Below are 18,015 nucleotides of genomic sequence, written 5' to 3' on the forward strand. Positions count from 1 at the left end.
AATCTAAGATCAAGCGCTCCAGCCAGACGTGCTCAGTCAGACGCCCAGGGCCACCATGGAGAAGCGGGCAACTGAACACTTGCAGCACATGACACCCAGCTGGCACTGTCCCCTGAGCCCCAAAAGTCACCGGTGCCCAGCTGAGGAGCGCTGCCCAGGGACCGCAGCCCTTGCCAAGCCGCCGCGCGTGGCCGCTGCTTTCCCAGGCTGTTGGAAGGGAGCACGCAGGGCCGGGGCAGCACAGCGGGCGGCTGGGACCCCCGGCACCCGCTCCCGCCAGCACGCAGGATCCTGCCGCGCGCCCTTTTATTCCAGCAGTGCAATTAGCCTTGCTGACCCCTGAAATCCTCAGCCTCTCTAAGCAGCCATGCATTAAATCCCGGATCCAAGAGTGGAAATAGACTTCGTAAAAGGCTTATGGCCCTATTTATTACATTTTACGCATGACGGAGTCCGACAGCACAGCAACGGTGCTGCGGTCGGCACTGGCTCTGCCTCCGTGCCGAGGCAGAGGGACAGACGGACGGGCCGCGGGCAGCAGAGCCTCGGCGGGTGTCTCCTCCTGGCCAGGCTTGGGTTGCCACCTGAGCGCTCCCTCAGACGCAGGCAGGCAGGGATATCGATCTAGATGAAAGCCAACACCGCTCTCAGGCTGAGTAACCGTATCTGCCGCACATTTGTATTCCTCAGAGCAGGGTGGGAGCGCTGCAGCCATCTGCCCCAGCGGCTCCGGGATCCTGGGGATGCTGCGAGCCCTCCGCCCGGATCTCCTCCCGTTTCAACGCGCAGCCTTTACCTTCTCTATTTCACCTCCACCTTGCTAGGGCCAAACAATACAGACCTGAGGAGGGCATCACCAAAACAGTAGGGTACTTTCTTCAGACCCAGGCCACCTCTGCCCAGCAGGGACCATGGGGCAGCGCCAAACCTGCCTGGTCCCTTTCCGAGTGATGAGAGCTGAGGGGACATCGTACCGGGGTTTGCAAGGTTGTACAGGAGCACAGCGAGAAGCCAGCGTGCACGTGTTCACCGACATCTCCCTGGGGTCCCATCGTTGAGCCAGGTGGCTCCTGCCCCACGGGATGGCAGAGGAACCTGCACACCAGGTGACGCTGGTACAAGGCTGCACGGCTCCAAGCTGGGCAGAGGGCACGGTAAGGGGCAGGGATGGGCAGCAGGGAGATGTGGAGGCGTGCAGGGAAACAGAGCCGCCGCGTGCAGAGGAAGCAAGAAGAGAAGCACAGAGATGGAGGCTCAAATAGCTGAGGGACCCTCTGATTAGCCACAGAAAACATAAGGCAGCTCCTGCGCATCTCCATCAGGGCCCGAATCGCAAGACAGATCAGGGAGCTCCTGCAGTGGTGCTGGGCCAGGGAGCTGGGCTCCCGCTGTCAGCGCTGCAAAGCAGGGAGGAGCACTTACAAAGTGCCAGTGGCAGAGACTCAAGCAGTGCGTGCCCCACGCCCGAGTCCCTGGGACACAAACAGCTGCTCCCTGCTTCCTTGGAACCCATGGCACCCTCGTTGCAGGGCAGTCGGAGATGTCAAGAGACAAAAGCAAGGGCCACCCTGTTCACCTCTGAGAAACTTGGTTTCTGTCAGTACTTGGTGCAACGTGCAATCATTGCTGATCCCAGGTGGGACCAGAGAGTCCCACCACAGCCTGTGGGCAAGCTAGTGAGGTGGTCAGACCACTCAGGCAAACCCACCTCTTGTGCTCACTCTGAAGGCAACAAGGGGGTCTTGTGTGTTTGAAGAAGTGGAAGCGGGGTCCATGGGATGTGCATAGTGCCCAGATCCTGCTGCTACCTGCATCTTGGCCAAGCGTACGTGTCCCAGTGCCCACGAGGGTGGAGAGCGTACGTCCCTGGCAAGGGGAAATGGCACTAGTGGGCATTTTTCAGCTCAGCATTTCAAAGGGTTGGTCCTACATCTTTCACTAAAAGAGCTCAAAGGACTTTGATGCCTGTGATACCCTGTAGACCTAAGGGCAGAAGGACCTTCGCCCTTCCTTGCTTTTGTGCCCAACCCCACGTCACAGCAGTGGCTCTGCTCCAGCAGCCCTGAGTGATCACCCCGGGGTGCTGCAGCCCCACAAGGCCCTTTGGCAGGGCAGGGCACGGAGGTTTCACCCTGTAGCTCCGCTCTGCCTCTGTGCTTTGGAGTACAGCTCCTTCCTCCAAGGGGAGGCAGTGGCACATTAGCAAACAGCACGTATGGGCACAGATGGGCTCTGGCCTCAAAAGGCATTGAGACATTTAGAAAAAAACCTGCAGTTCACATCTCAGCAGGTTCCCGCTGCCCCACCAGCCTCTGCAGCCCAGTCACCGCTGCGACCTCTCCGCTGCCCCAGGACGGCTGCAAGCCTGCCCTGCTAATGGCAGGGGAATAACCCTCCCGGCTTGACTGAGAGAGATTTAAAATCCCCCTACCACCCGTCCACAAAGGTCCCATACCCGCCAGGGCACTGGCAGGCTAATCCTCCCTCTGGAACGGCTGCTATATTTAGGTATCTAAATGAGACAGAGTGGCTCTTTCCAAAAAAGAGTTAGTTTGGGTTACATAAATACAGAGAGAAACTTGAAAGCCGTGTTTCTGGGTCCTTGCACTGCCATAAGCGAGCAGTAGAGATGGGGACAGTCTCTGCCTGATAATCTGCCTTTCATTTATTTTCGACTCAGCTGGATGTGCGGATGGGTTTCCAGCTCCTCTGGGCAGACAGGGAGCAGGCAAGCGGTGCAAGCTGAGACGAGGAAGCCTGGGCAAGAGGACCCTCACAGGAAACCCCTCGTCACCACATCCTGGAGGCAGGAATGGAGAATCCATCACTGCAGGTAGGCCAGGCAGCATGACCAAAAGCACGGGCAGGAGGTGTCAGAAGTAAATAAATCTAACAGCTCCAGCCCTCCCCATCTGTGCCTGTCCCAACAATCCCCTCGCAACATCCCTCCCCGCTCAGCTGCCGACTTCCTTCCTCCTGCGTCCACTTCCACATCCCAAAGCCTCCGGTCCCACGAGGAGAGGAGACGCGTGCACAGTGCGTCCCGCACACCCACCGCTGCTCGCTCCCAGTCCGGGGGCTGCAGGGCAGGGGCTGCCCCTGCTCCCCAGCCCAGCGTCCGGCGTGAGCAGCTGGGGAGTGCTGGGTGCTGGTCATCAGCAGAGCAGCGTCCCCACCAGAGCTGGGTGACGACACGCACCATGAGGGTTTCTGGGGACATGTACCACATGCTTTCATTTTCAAAATATATATAAATAGACATACTTACTCCTTCCTGAAAGGACATGGCCATGAGGGAAAAAAAAAGCAGCTCAAATACCATCCAACCTGTCAGCCTGAGAAAACCACACAGCCCTCATAAGCTCGAGTTCTGTTACCTGGGAAATGGGTTTTAGCACCCAGAACCCACATGCGGCAGTCTCCTGGTGGGGCCCACACCGAGACAGAAACTTCCTTTTTAAGAAAAACATTTGCAATTTTTTCGTGTCATTATTAGCACGGTTAGGTCGTGACTATCTGTGCGCAGGCTTGCTCACAAGGAGATATGATGCTGCTCGGTTTAAATCTCCAGCTCCAGCTATGCAGAGCTCTGTGGTTTATGCCGTTCCAAGGAAGGTTCAGAAATCCTCCCATCATTAAGATGCTGGAAAGTGGCTCTGAGCCACACATACCTCGCGCAGGCAGGGCTGCAGGCCCCGAACAGAGAGGGAAAGGAAAGCAGCTCAGGAGCTGCAGTTTCAAGGGAGCTGACGGGAATGCAAAGTTTAATTAGCTTGAAGCCAAGGGCCATGGAAGTTGTGAGTCCCAGGAAATCAGGAGAGAGGGACTTGAGCTGGAACAAAGTTCAGTCCCACTGCGCTGGGTGCCAGGGAAGCAACCTCTGTGTGCAGGACAGGGCACGGCCGGCTCGCCTGGCCCAAACCACCGTTCAGCCCCATGTCCTGTCCCCTGCCAGCGCTGATCCCGCCGGCACACGAGCTCTCCCGGAGCGCATGCTCTGCCTGGGTGACGTGCAAGGAGCCAGAGGCTCTGCAGCGGGAAGAGAAGTCAGAGCCTGCCCAAGTGCTGGCCTTCCAGGGGAGCTGCGGGAGTGCGATGTTTCACACCTCCAGCTCCTCGCTGTTGCCCAGCGCGTGTACAACCATCAGCCCGGCTGCAGCCAGCACCGCTCTGTGCACTAACCCAGCCCGGCTGCTGAGGGCTGGCTGGAGCTCAGCCCCTTCAGTCTCCAGTGTGGCCAGAAATACCCCACGGCCACATTTCCACTATCTTCATACAACGTAATTTGCTCCTACCTAGACACTTTCCCTAAAAACAAAGCAAGAAAGGGCTCAGCAAGAAGGCTGGGGGACAGGAACCAGGCTGCCCGCTCCCAGCAGGGAGCTGCACCCCAGTTCTGTGCACAGAGGGACAGCTGGGGCTGCTCCGGCCGCAGGTCCCCTCATGGCAAGACAGCCAGGTCCCCAGCTGTCACTTGCAGGCGGCAAAACCCGCAGTCCCCCCTCATCCGGGCAGGAGGGAGGAGAAGAAATATGATTAGAGGCAGCTGGGCTTCCTTCCGGCCGCAAGGCACAGCCGGCCGCCCCGGCACGCTGCTCCGGCTGCAGCACAGCCCCAGCTCAGCCCCCTGCCTGCGCCGGGATGCTCTGTCCTCTCCCCTCCATCTCCCCTCGCCACAGGATTTCCTTGCTCTTGATGTGCGTGAAAATTCGGAAATGAGGGTTCCTCGGGGACTAGGTGCGGAAGGCAGCTTTCGGCCAGGGGAAAGGATGACACCTCCCACACCCCTCTCCTGCTGCCCTGTATGCTGAGGTCGGACGGGGTCCTGCAGCCGCCCCAAACAAAGGCCGGGGAAGCAGAAGCGACAGCAGCGATGAACTCTCTGCAAACTGAAACAGGAACCGAGGAGGCTGACCAGTGGCGCTGGCTCAGCAGAAGGGGCTGCTTCGGCCGGCGTGGTCCCCGCCACTGCAGGCAGCGACCGCAGGGTGCAGAAGCAGCGCAGAGGAAGAATTTAGAAAATGCATCTCTGTAAAGATACGCTGCCTTGCAACCGTAGTCGCTGCAAGAGCTCGAGGCACTCGTTTTATCCTCTGCCACCTCAGCACAAAAACATCCATATAAAGCACAAATCGCTCTGTCCCAGGGGAGGGGAGAAGTGTCACATCCCAGTGCACCGGGGTCTCTCCCGCTTCAGCCCCCATCACACAGGCTCCCCCTCAGCAGGGGCAGAGTCCTCCTGCTCCCAGCTGCGAGGGCAAACGCCTGCCTGTTCGGTGCCTGGGTGGGCAGGGTAGAAAAAGGCCCCTCCTCTGATGCTTCGGTAGGATCCTCATCCTGCTCCCTGGACACACCACGCTGAGAAGCATCCTCCCCCACAGAGCGCTCCTCGCTCAGGGATATGGAGGGCACTGGGGAGGCACCCAGCACCGGCTGGCTTTGCCTGGGGACAGCAGGGATGCAAGATAAGCAAAGCATTTTCCCTAAGCCCCACACAGCTTCCCAGGAGCCAGCAGCGATCAAAGGTTAGTCTGGCTACTGGATGGGGCCATCCCGAAGAGCCCCAGGGCTGCCACAGCCTCCACAAGCCCCCACCAGCAGATACCAGCCTTGCCACATCGGGAATCCCTCCATGTGGGGTTTCCAGCTCTTACAGGGCCAAAGGAGATCTCCAGCTTTTGTTTTCCCTTGTCTTAATTCTAAAGCGAACCAGTTTAACACAGCAATTTGCAGTAGCTCAGCCCTGGCTGTCGCCTGTGCCCCAGGGAGGTTGCAGGGAGAGGGAGTCGGGTAAGGACAGGGCTGAGGAGACCCTGAGCGCAGCCGGATCTGTGCAAAGTCCTTCGGCATTTCTTGGAAGCTCCCATTGTAAAAAAAAAAAAAAGAAGAAACAACCCATAAATAAATAAATAAAAAATTGTGAGCCAGAGCTCAGGAAAAGTGCTGAAAAGCAGAACAGCCGAGCAATAAGGGAAGGGAAACACATTGGCTGGACCATCACCCAGCGCCTACGGTGCGGCTGCCCCTGGAAGTAGGTCACTACCTCACCTGACCACTCGCCCCACTAACTGCAACCTTTAGTCTCTGGCTCATTACTACAAGCAGAGGCAGCTTAAAACATCCTCTTCCAGGCGCTGGCAAGAGGGTAATTCACCAGGCAGCAGGCAGGCGGTGGGAACCTGCCCTCCCGGGCACGGCATGTGGGCTGGGGAACCGTCCGGCTGCTCTCAGTGTGTGGGCGAGGAGGAGGAGTGCCACACGGCCGGGACCACGGTGGTCATCCCAGCATGGCCACGCTGGCAGTGGCGGCTCCAGCACGTACAAAGTTCCCCCTTTGCTAAATCACTTCAGGCTGCCAAGCAGTCACGAGAAATATAAGCCCATGCGGGGTTGCCATGGAGCAGGGCTCGGCCGCGGGAGCCCGCAGCTGATTCCTCCGGCAAATGCGTTTGCTGACCAAGGCCTTGCCGGCACCTTGTGTCCCCACCTCCTCTCGCCCCGGCTCCGTGATGGCGGCAAGGGAGTACCACATACGTGGTGCCAGTGGAGCCTTATCTCTGGGAACAGTCCTTTCCCAGCAAAGCCAGGGCCCCCTCTGTGGCAGAGAGCCCCACGGGGCTCAAAGGGCCCTGCAGGGACGGTGCCCCTCGCCCCGGTGACGCCATCTCCCCAAGGCCATGGGCAGGCAGAAGGAGTGGTGGCTTTGGTGGCGTTTGCCCTGCAGGCTCCAGGCAGCGAAGGCACGGGCTGTCCCCACACACCGCCTCCGCCCCAGGTGACGTCCCTGAGCTCCTGCCGGTGCTGGCACGTGCTGGCCGCAGGAGACCATGCCCTTGTCGGCACTCTGCCTGCTGGCAACGTGGACACGGGGCTCCCACGCTCTGCCACCAGCCAGCCCGCAACCCCTGCAAGGGAAATCTCAGAGCCTGGGGGGCTCCCGCGCCTCGGGACCAGTAAGCAGCAGCGGCCGATAGCACGGCAAACAGCCTGCCAGGAGCTAGCCCACAGTGCCCCTGCCCCAGTCCCACGCTGGGGACCACGGGACCCATTCCTCAAAGCCAGGAAGAGGTTTGGGGCAGGAAGGGCATCCCCGGGCATTTTTCTTTGGACAAGCGACAGCACTGAAGTGCCGGAACAAGTGGAGTTTCTAACAACAAAGAGGCTTTTGACATTGGAAAGGTTAATGTGGGAGAGAGATCCGTCTCCCTCACAAAGCTCCCTTTGCTGGAGGCACTAGGTTGAGACCTTAATTATTCACCTGTTGGAGAGGTGCCTTTCCATTACGGCATGAGATCGGAGCAGGGATGTACAGGCAGGAGGGAGGAAAGCCCATGGAGCTGGACAGCCCCAGGGCCCTGCCAGGTTGGGGAGCACCAGGGGATCCGGTCAAAAGCATGGGGCGAAGGCAGGCGGGCGTGCGGGGAGGCTCTCCAAAGGGCCAGATGTCAGGCCAGCCTTCCTTTCCCCCGCTGCCGCTCCCTCCCGCTGCTCTCTCCCGGCTCCCAGCAGCCAGCTCAGCAGCGCGTTGCGCTTGCCATCTCCCGCAGCCACCGCTGCGGCGCGGGCGGCTGCCGGCATCCCCAGCAACCGCCGCCCCCAGCTTCGCAAACGTACCGGCGTGGCCTCCGCTAACTGCCACCCTTGGTAACAGCCACCGCGCCACAGCCTCCCGGCAGTGCCTCCTCGGGAGAGCCAGGGGGGTCTCTGCCCCAGCCACGCTGCAGCCCTTCCACCCAAGCTGCAGCAACACAGCCAGGCTGGAAATACTCTTCGCACAGGCCCTTGTGCTGTCTTAGGCATCCAGACTCTCCCCAAAAAAAAAGTCTTTGAGAGACAAGCCACAGAAAAAGCAAAATATCAGTCTGCGCAGTGAGGACTATCAGAAATTAGGGATGTGTCCCCACTTCGTTACTGACAGTAACAACCCGCTTGACAGACCGCTTTTCCACTGAGGGTTCACTGTGCCTCCTGCACTCATCAGTGGATTAAGCTGTTAGCAGGAGCCTGAGAAGTTAAAGAGGGAATATTGTATTTCAGCACATGTGATTTTTAAGCATCTCTCCGAGAAGCAGCCTGGTTCCTTGTTTCCCCCCTCCCCCGCTGCACTTTGTTTGGAGTTTTTAAACAAATCGAAGCCGTAAGCGTCAAACCGTTCCTGCCTCTCACAGGGATGCTGAGGGTGGCCGGCCGCTCCGCGGTGCTCTCAGCAGAACTGCCTGCCTGGCACTCCCTGGTGCCTGGTGCCAGCAGATGAGCCAGCTACAACCAGCTTTAAACCTCCGAGCGGCAAAATGGATTGAGCAGGCCCAGAAACGACACATTTTGAGTGGCAGCAAAACGAAATCACTTTTTGTTGTTGTTAAAAAGGGAAAAGGAATTGGCAGGAGAAAGGCAGATAGCAAGTGAAAACCCCTGATTTTCTTTCTGTAGCAATGCAGGTAGCACGTGAATCATCGCTGTCCTCGATATGTAAATAGATGTTAGCAGGCATCCTCAGCACAACCCCATATAATGAAGGGACCGATGCAAATATCCGTGTCAAACCTTCACCGGCATCTCCCCAAGAGCCCTCCCGAGGATTCCTCTGCCAGAGAGGAAGGCATTTCCTGGCACCTGCACGCACCCTTTCTCAAAACCAGGACTGGTGAGGAGCGCGGGGGAGAGAGGAGGAGAGCCAGAGCTCCTCAAGATTTCCACGAAGGAAATGTCTAATACTCATGATCTCGTGGCCTCCTGACATTGTAGCCTCCCAGGATAATCTGATCTCGTGCTGGAGCACCGGGGACTTTGCGGAAGCAGCTTTCGGGCTTCATTGAGAAGTCAGCCACCCAGTTGTAAGCAGAGGCTCGTACAGTAGTAATGGGGAGAGACGTCAGCGGGCAGCCCGAGCACGCCTCCCGCTCCGAGTTATAAAGCAGGCATGTGACAGCAGCCAGGGCTGGAGCCTTCCCTGCAGTTTCATCAGAGGTTAAGGTACAAGCACAACACACGCTTACAACTTCAGGCGTTTCTTAAGCAAATGCGTGCAAATCATAGCTGGGGGGGTGGCTTTTTTCTTTCTTTTCCTTTTCTTTTTACCCCAGGCTTTCACCCCTCTGCGCACATGGGGGCTGAGAGAAAATGCAATTATCAAAAGCACGCGCGGGACGGGAGAGCAAGCGCAGACTGCAGACTGCTGCCGAGGGAGCCTGCAGCGAGCTGCAAAGATCCCTTCACGTTATCCACCCCGCAGACGTCAGACTAGCACTAACTCTGCGCGCGTACCCCCTCTGCTCCCTCCAACACAGTGTACGTATGGGAGGAGAGGAAAAGAGAGCTCAAGCACAGCAAACCACATTTTTAGAAATGCCATAAAAATGGTCTTATTTCATCACAGGCCATTTCGCAGTCCCAATTTTGCAGGGGATGTTCACAACATGGTGGTTTTGCACGGGAGAAGGATGACAATTCTCGAAGTTGTTTTATTTTCCCCCTTAGCAGTCCCTTTTTGGAATAAGATTCCTAAATTGGCAGGTCAAACGCTGACCAAAAAAGCAAAACACAACAAGCCTCGAGACGTGTGCTGCAATCACGTGAGCTTTTCATTTCATGTCAAGCACGCGGAGAACAGGCAGGTTATTGCAGGGAGCCAGGAACTTTCACCTGCCGCGGGAGCAACGGGGCTGGTGGGAGCTGCATACTTCCTAGGGATGGCATCCCACACAACCTGTCTCCTCTGAGAAGAGGCTCCCTCCACGATAATAAATCCATCCAAATCAGAAAACGCAAACCGCTTACAAAAATCTTCTTGGCCCACTTCTCACCCCTCCTGACCCTTCTGCTGTAATCAACCTGTCACCAGCTCTTCATTAACAGCCAAAGTTGCCGCCTCCCCCCTGCTCTGCCCCCAGCGAGCTGCCTGGGTCCTGTGCCAAGCCGGAGCGCTCTGGAGCTGGAGCATGCGAGGAGAGGCGCCGGGACCACATCAATCTCGCCGGTGGCAAGACCTGCCTGGTTCTCTCTGGCACACGCACCGGGGGCAAATCTGATTTACCCAGTCTTGCGACCTTATTTGTTTTGAACCCAAACAGCAGGATTAGTCCCTGTCCCGTTCCCCACACACACGCTCCCGCTGTTTGCAATCCCGGAGCTAAACTGGTGAGAGAGCAAGGGTTGGGATGAATGCGCTAGCTTCACCGTCGAAGCTATTTTGTAATCTGTGGTTATGAAAGTGAAGGACTGGAGGGATGATATATAACTACGGAAAACTCTTCCCACTTGCACCAGCCTCATCAATCCGACTGCGAAATGCGCGGTTGTGCTCCAGATCAGTCACGGCTCTCGCCACTGCCCGGTTTATTGTATAGCGCCTCTCTTCCACCCCCCAAAATGGAAAAGCATGCAAGCCCTATAGCCAGCACGGCTCGCTCTCGTGACCGCGCGGGAGCTGCCAAGGAGCCTTAATCTGATTTTAATACCCAGCTCCATCCAAAAGGGAGCTCATCCACATTTTAGAGGCGCTGACTCGCAGCACTGAGACCCCCCCCCCTCCCCCCGCCCCGCCAATCCCCCCCTCCTCTTCCCCAAACCTCCATCCCCCAAGATCCCAGCCCGTATGCGTGCAACTGACGCTCGGCATGACTCATCCCATAGCCCGGGCTCTTATCAGCCCCCACCACCGCGCAGCCCCCTGCGGAGCCCCCCCGCACGCCGCCCCCCCGCCCCCCCACCACCTTTACAGCGAGGAGAGGGCTGTTACAAAATGTGTGTTTGGCTGCAGCCAAAACCGATCAACCCTCCAACTTCCCCCCCTCAGCCAAATTCCCCGCGGGGCGGGGGGGGGGGGGAGGGGGGGGCGCGGGAGTCCACGTGCGAGTGGTGCTGAAAGCGCCGGCGGGGCTGCGGGGCTGCTGCCGCGCCGGGGCCGCCCCGACGCCACGAGGAGGGGCGCGGAGAGAGCCGCGGAGGCGGCAGGGTCCCGCGCGTGTCTCCCCCTCCCTCGTGTTTCCTCCTCTGTGCATCCGTGGAGCAAACTGGACCCCCGCAGATCCTCGGGGCGCCTGGGGGAAGAGCCGGTCCCCGCACCCCCGGGGGTGCGGGGACCGGCTCTTCCCCCAGGCGCCCCGGGAATGGGGAGGGGGTCTGCCGGCTCCCCCACCTCATTGCACCCAACCGGACAGCAGAGCCCCTCCACCGCCCTCCCTACCTGGCTGTCGGCGAGGTAACTGAAGACGAAGGAGGAAAGATCCTCATCGAGCAGAGAGCTGCAATCCGGCCCCGGCTCCGCCATCTTCCACCTCCGGCTGGGGCTGAGGCGGCACCGAGCATGCAGCAGGCGCGGCGGCGGCGGCGGCGGAGGAGCCGGGCGGCCGGCGGGGCGGAGCCGCCCGCAGCCCCCGCCCGCCGGCTGCGGGAGCCGGGGAGGGACCGGGAGTGGCGGGGGGGGGGGGTGGGGGACGGGGACACGGGACACCCGCCGTTGCAGATTGCCCCGTGGGGCTTGCAGCCACGCGTGGGGCACAAGCACCTTCCCACGGGACACGCACCCCCTCAGGGCATCCGCTTTAAGTGCCGCCTAAGAGTGCCAGCCCTTAAAAGTGGGGGGACCCAGCATCACCAGAAGCCCCTCAACTTTCCCTAGATCACCCCGAGTTGAGATATAAAACCCCCGAGTGCAGCACATTGGGCTGAGGGGTGCATCCAGGCTCCGTGCATCCAGGCTCCGTGGGGATTCGGTCACGGGCACAAGGACCTTCCCACAGGACACACACCCACTCAGGGCACCCGCTTTAAGCACTACTGTGCACACCTTAAAAGTGCCAGCTCTTAAAAGTGGGGGTACACAGCACTGCCGGGCACCACTCAACAGTCCCTAGATCACCCCATATTGCAATGTATAAACCCCGAGGGCAGCGCACCGGGCTGAGGGTCGCTTACAGGCTCGGTGGGTCTGCACTAGAGTGGTGACAGGTGCCTGAGAGCAAAGAGTAACAAGGAGCGAAAGATCTTCAGGTCTCCCTTGTTTCTGTCTCAAAGCTCACCCCACTGTTGCTGTGAGCATCTTAATGTCACACGCATCATTTTTCTGTCTGGGATTTTGAGGCATACGCTAAAAGCCCTTTCAGAAATAATTAATGACAGGACCAAAAATCTCGTGAATGTTCTATTTACTTACCCACAGCAATTACATGGGAAAGAGCAGGGCTTGGCAGTGCAGCCTGAATTAGCTGATACACAACCAACCGAGTGGCAACACCTGCAGCCGAACGGCTCCAGGCCCTCAGATCTCCTCAGACGGGCCTGCAGGATTCGTGTAAATGAAGCAAAGCGATGAGGAGTGATCTGGGTGGAGACCTCTGCGTCAGGCTCTGATGGGTGACCCGAAGATGCTTCTACATCCCCGTCCTTGCCTTGCTGTTGTTTCAGAGGGAGAGTTTCTTCCAGCCACCCTCTAATACCCTCTTGCCACAATTTGGTCCAGGATGTGCTGTGAACACCAAGCAATGTAGCAACACTGGATTTTCCCTGATGATCCCAAGCCTTGCACCAGAAGAAGATGTCACTGGACAGCTTGTGTTTTGTCACACGGGAACTGGGGCCAGGGGCCGCTTGGCTGCTGGGATGGGACAGAGCGAGAGAGAAGCTGCCGCCAACTCTTCCTCATTGCTGTGGTGCTTTATTGCTAATTACTGTTACGAAGTGCTGAAACAGTTACTCGAGGTGCTTTTCAAGCTGCTCTGCCGGCAATGAAACTTGTCTTCCCGTGGGTGGGAGGTCTGGGCCCAGAAGTGCCGCAGCCGGGTTGCACAGCTATAGCTCACAGCAGGCACGGGACGGAGCACGGCACTGCCGGAATGCATCGGAAGAGCCTGGGGAAGGAAATTGCCTTGCTCTGAGGCACGTGCAATTCCTTGCAGATCAAGACTCAAATTCCCAGTTGATCCTGCTGGCCAGTGATCTGGAGTGCATTCCATCCCCCCTCGCCGCTCCTCCTTTGCTGCTCCTCTCAGCTCTGGAGAGAGGAGGTGAGCTGAGAACAGGAGGGATGTTTGCCCCATCAGGGGAAAAAGCAGGACTGGAAGGCCTCACCATAAAAGTAGTCTTTTGGGAGGAATTTGTTGCACGAAAGGCGAGGTTCTCACTCGAGTATCTCGTGATTTCCTTTATAGCAGTTATACTCAAATAGGAAGTAACCATTCGCGGGAATTGCTTGTGAAGGGTTGTTCTAAACTCAAGTTATGCGTAGCCATGTGTTTCAAATACCTTTTCACTTCTGGTGTGTCTGCAAGCACAGTTCCTCCCTCCTTGCTTTCTCCCCCAAGAAGATGAGCCCTTTCCCGTTCCCAGCTGCCGTGCAACCACCCGCACCAGGTTGGGCAGCCCAGAGGCATGGAGGAGCAGGGGGAAAGCAGACCCCAGCCTGCGCTGCCCCATTTCTCCTCTGGACAGAGACGGGTTAGGGCTTCTTACAGCCCAGTGGGCTGTCGGTGTCCGGCTGCCCTTATGCTGAGGGGCCAGAGGACAGGAGAGACGGAGTGAAATGGGGGTATCTAGGAAGGGTGGACTTGCTGCTACTTCTGGGTTTCAGTGGGATCCCGGAGGACGAAGTACAGATGCTCACGTGGCTGCAGGTCGACATTAACATGCTCCAACTTCTGCTCCTGACTGCTCTGGATTTCTGCACAGTCCAAGCCTTTTTCTATGTCTTTTGGGTTTTTTCACCTATAGAACTGAGATCACACCACTTCCCTGTGCCCCGGAGCTGCTGGGGGGAATAACGCTGATAAAAAGGGCTCCAAAAGCACCAGGAGAGAGGCGAAGGAGGACAAGATGTTATCACTGGTATTGTCTCCACCTCCTTAGAAGTCAGTCATGCGGCAGCCTCAGAAGTACCCGTGGTGGGTAGAGAGCGCGTCCACTCCACAGTGCTCCAGCGCAATGGTGTGAGCGGGACGTGGGTTCCCTGCGTGCACGCGCCCTTCTCTGTCCGCGCACAGAGCGACTGCGTTTTCACTAAGGGCTCGTGACTTTCCTCCTAAACCAGAACCTGAGCTTTGCGAGCCAGAGAGCTGCCAGAGTCCCGGCTCCTGCTGCTCTTTGCCTTTCTGTACTCAAGGAGCTGTCAGCCACAGCCGGGCAGAAATGAGCCCCCTGCGCCCACCCTTTTCTTGCTGGCCCCCGGCTAAGCCAGAGCACTCTGCGGCACTGCGTCTGCGCTGCGGCCAGCCGCGGCAACACGATGCGAAGCCCAGAGAGGCTGGGGATAATATTACCAAGGTAAAATATAACAGGAAAAGTCTGCAAATGCCCTTTCAAAACAGCAGAGAGCGAGTAATGTCATTAGGCCAGCGGTCAGGAGGGGACAGGGTTTGAAGGTACCCTTAGCCTACCAAAGGCCAAATGTGGGACAGGGGCAGGAGCCAATGAGCGGCAGCTGGACAGGAGACACCCCGTGCTGTGCAAACTCCTGCCTTCGGTTTCATGTTGCAGCTGCCCCTGTTTGTGGATGGGAAAATGTTGTAAGGACCAGGCAGTGAGGGGCAGCGGCAAATGGGGCTCCTCCGAGTTACAACATCCCCAGCCTCTGGCGGGTCCTCAGCAGCCCCCCGTCTTGTGACACTCTCTCCTTGGCACTGAAATTAAATGCAGCCCCATGGGGAATTTGCGTGGTGGCCAGGATGGCCACCCCAGCAGCTGCTCTCGCTGGGGACCTGGGGGAGGTGGGCTCTGCGCTGGCTGGGTCTCTCTGAGCCGGTGGTTGGGTAAGCTGGGGGCCGCCGAAGGGGAAGGTGCCCCTGAGGCTCTCCCAAAGTCCTCCCTTAAAGCAATCTTCATTCATGTGGGCTGCTAAAGGGAGGCCCCGCTCCCCATGGGGCAGTGGTGGTTAGCACTGCCACGCCCCTGGGTTTCTGCTTGGCTCCTTTCCACGAGCTCTGCTTTTTCCTCCCCTCAGCCCTGCTCAGCCCTCAGCTCAGCCTTGTCCTTCACCTGAAGTCACTGAGCACAGGGACCTAGCGTTGCTTTTCCTCCACGCTTTCTGTGTCTGGTGGCTCCTGATCAGTCATGTTCACCTGGAAGCTCCTGCCTCTTCCTCCTCCTCCTCCTCCTCCATTCATGGCATGAGGGATCTGCGATGCTTAACGGTCACCGAGGAGTGAACCTCTGAAAATGCACCCCAGGCAACACAACCTCGCTCCTCATAAGCCTGGGTAGCAACTGGCAAAGGGTCCCTCCCCACCCTATGCCACGAAACCCAGCTGGCACTGAGGGCTGGGGAGATGCACACATGCAGGGTGACATACAGGGCGCCAGCCTGCCCAATTCTGCAGCCTGCTTCTCTCCAAAACCGGAGCCTTGCACATGCTGTGGAGCTGAAGCCGTGCAGCTATCGCAGAGGAAACCTACGAAGAGAGAAATGTGGTGGCAAAGGAGTAAGAAGGGGGTTGGGGATGAGCTATTGAAACAGATGGGAATTTCCCGGAGCAAGCAGCAGAGGCCAGGCAGCGCAGCAGAGGATGGAGAAGGCTCCTGCGCGATGGCTCATGCTGCCCACCAGCTGTGTGGGCTGAGCGAGGAGACCAGGATGCCCATTGACTCCTTATGGCGTTTTCAGTGACTCATTTGTCCGCAGGAAGCAGTGCACCCGCAGCAGCTGAAGCAGCCTGTCCTCCTCCCTGGGCTGCTCCAGTATGGCAGGGCCAGCTGGCCCCTTCTGCCTGGGAACAGGAGCCTGGCAGCAGCCTGGGGCACTCGATCCACCCCATACCTCACTCTACCTGGGGGAAGAAACCCTCTGTCAGAGATTCGGCACCACTTTTGCACTGCCTGACGTCCCACCACGGAGACCCAAGCCTTCCCCTTGCTGCTTTACTGGCGGTGTCCCCGCACCCTGTCTCAGAGGCAGCTGGGTGTGCTGGCACCAGCGGGGGCCAAAGGGAGCTGCACCATACGGCACGTGTCCCTCACATTTACTCTTTTGCTCTGGCTGAACTCGGCTTCCCTGCCGCACCGTGCCACCAGCAGCTCTCACGCTGCGCTGATGGTGTCTGTCATATCCCATCGATGTAATCCTGACAGCCTGCCTGCCTCGTCCCTACCTGCCAGGCTGCCTCTGGTCCGGTGGCACTGCTCGGCATCCCTTCCCTGCCTGTCCCTGCCCCAGCAGCAAAGGGAGTCGCTTTGGATCCCCCACACTGCCAAGCGAGAACTTACTGTTCCTCAAGTAGCTGCTGCTGGCAGGGATGCCCATGGGCATCTCCTCACCTCGTGGCTCCCAGCCCAGGGCGATCGCCAGCCAAGCTGCCCCAGTTTGTCCCCGGGCCCCTGTCCCACACCACCCCCTCCATAGCACCCCTGCCCTCCTCACCAGCCCTCCTCCGAGCATCCCCCACGGTGGCTGGCCGTCACTGACCACAGCTACTGCGCTCCTGGCCTGGGCACCAGTGGTGGGAAGGGGCTAGTTGTTAGGTCCCAGCTCCCTCTGACCGCAGGCACTGGTGTTAGAGCAGAAACCCCTCCGCGTGCGTCCCCTCCTGCTCCCCTCGCCAGCCCAGTGAGCAGAGCTGTCCACAGCCTTTTTGGGAGCAGCAGGGATGGGGCTGTGGGCTCAGTGGGGCTGGAGGCTGGGGTGCTGGGGCAGTGGGCACTGGCACATCTCCCAGTCCTGCACAGGCACCGCTCTGCTGTTCCCCAGCACCTCGGCATCATGTCCCTGGGCAGGAGACGCTTCAGCTCTAGCCAGCGCTATAAATAAAACCGCGCTCTTTTGTCCCGCCAAATAGGTTCTCATCGATTTTACCCATTCCTCCTCCTCCTCCCTCCTGCATCCCTTTGAGATGTGAAGTCAGCAGCAGAAGAGCTTGGGGAGCAGCCAGCCTCATGCCACCCCCTTCAGCCCCTCTGCCCCAGAGACAGCCACTCTCCCCTGGTTTTCGCTCTCTGAATAGGCAGCACCACTGGAAGAGAAGAAACAAAGCTCCCTGGTGGAAGTTTTCCGGCTAATCATTTATTAATCTCCTCCTGACAGTGCAATCTCCAGCAGTGAGGCAGTCCCCGAGCCTCCCGGCCACGAGGAGAAGGATGAGAATGAGGAGGATGGAGAGCTGTGCTGGTGGAGGCTTCCTGCCGTGGCCAAGGAACTCGGGGTGAACCGACACGTCGCTTCCGTCTCCGGCTGCTTTGGTTATGGTTGTACCCATGGCTAGGGCAAGGGGGACCCACCTCAGAGCTCTGGGAAGTGCTGGGGGCTGGTCCTCGGGTGGTTCCTGGTCCCAGGTGGGCAATGTCAGCCCAGTGGCTCAGCCCCCCCAGACCAGGCAGTGCGTGAACGCCCGCTTGCCGCACGCCGTCATTCTGCACGCAGCAGCTCCCCGTGCAGAGCCGGCTAGCAACAGAAATAATGCAGCAAAATCACAGCTCACACAGTCTTCCTGGCACTTGAAAGCATCTCGAGAGCTTAAAAAGCTGCAAGATGCTCTCATTCCCATCCCTTCTCCCTGCCGTCTTTGCCGCTCACCGCCTGTGCTTTGGGCCCCCCTTCCCGGAGGGGCTGTGCAGCCCTTTCCCAGGAACGCGGTACCAAGTTGAGCACGGCGAATCCTGCCCGCGCAGTGCCGCAGCCCCGTGCTGCCCACCCGAGCGGGGCTGCGGGTGACTCATCGCCATGCAGTACGCGATTTCCAAGGCGAGTGCAGGCCCCTGCTGTTTTGCACAGGTATCTGTGTCAGCCCGGGCTATTTCCAGCTCTCTCCGCGCTCCCGGCTCCTTCGAGCGGCAAGGAATACAGCCACCACACTATTCCGCCTGCCACGGGGACGGGCATGATATTCCCACAGGGAAAGAGCCAAGGGGCTGGATATTACATCCTGAATTGCACAACTCGGGGAGGAGGGACTGGTGTGCAGTTACCCACGCATTTTATGTTTTTAAGGGCGCACGCACAGCCGCAGGCCGGATGGAGGCACAGAGAGATGCGACGCGGCTGCATGGCGCCCATTGCTACGGCCTAAGCGCCAGGCGAGGGGAATTCAGAGCCAT

The 18,015-nt window shown here is 58.7% G+C and overlaps 1 protein-coding gene and 1 long non-coding RNA gene across 2 annotated transcripts in view; both read right to left on the reverse strand.

Annotated features, from left to right (window-relative positions):
- The window catches only part of PPARGC1B (PPARG coactivator 1 beta), a 51,060-nt gene extending 39,747 nt beyond the window's left edge, over positions 1–11,313 (reverse strand). Inside the window, exon 1 of the mRNA XM_086759160.1 lies at positions 11,186–11,313. Within this exon, the coding sequence (XP_086615286.1) occupies positions 11,186–11,269 (84 nt within the window). The 5' untranslated portion in view covers positions 11,270–11,313. The remainder of the gene's footprint in view (positions 1–11,185) is intronic.
- A 5,649-nt stretch (positions 11,314–16,962) lies between these two features.
- On the reverse strand, positions 16,963–17,606 carry LOC147598968 (uncharacterized). The gene is made up of 2 exons (XR_015260085.1): positions 17,495–17,606; positions 16,963–17,362 (listed from the first exon to the last, which is right to left on the reverse strand). It is a non-coding gene; the product is annotated as an uncharacterized LOC147598968 (long non-coding RNA).
- Between the last annotated feature and the right edge of the window lie 409 nt (positions 17,607–18,015).

Source organism: Chlamydotis macqueenii, chromosome 14 (genome assembly GCF_036417535.1).
Source record: "Chlamydotis macqueenii isolate bChlMac1 chromosome 14, bChlMac1.mat, whole genome shotgun sequence".
Taxonomy (NCBI): domain Eukaryota; kingdom Metazoa; phylum Chordata; class Aves; order Otidiformes; family Otididae; genus Chlamydotis; species Chlamydotis macqueenii.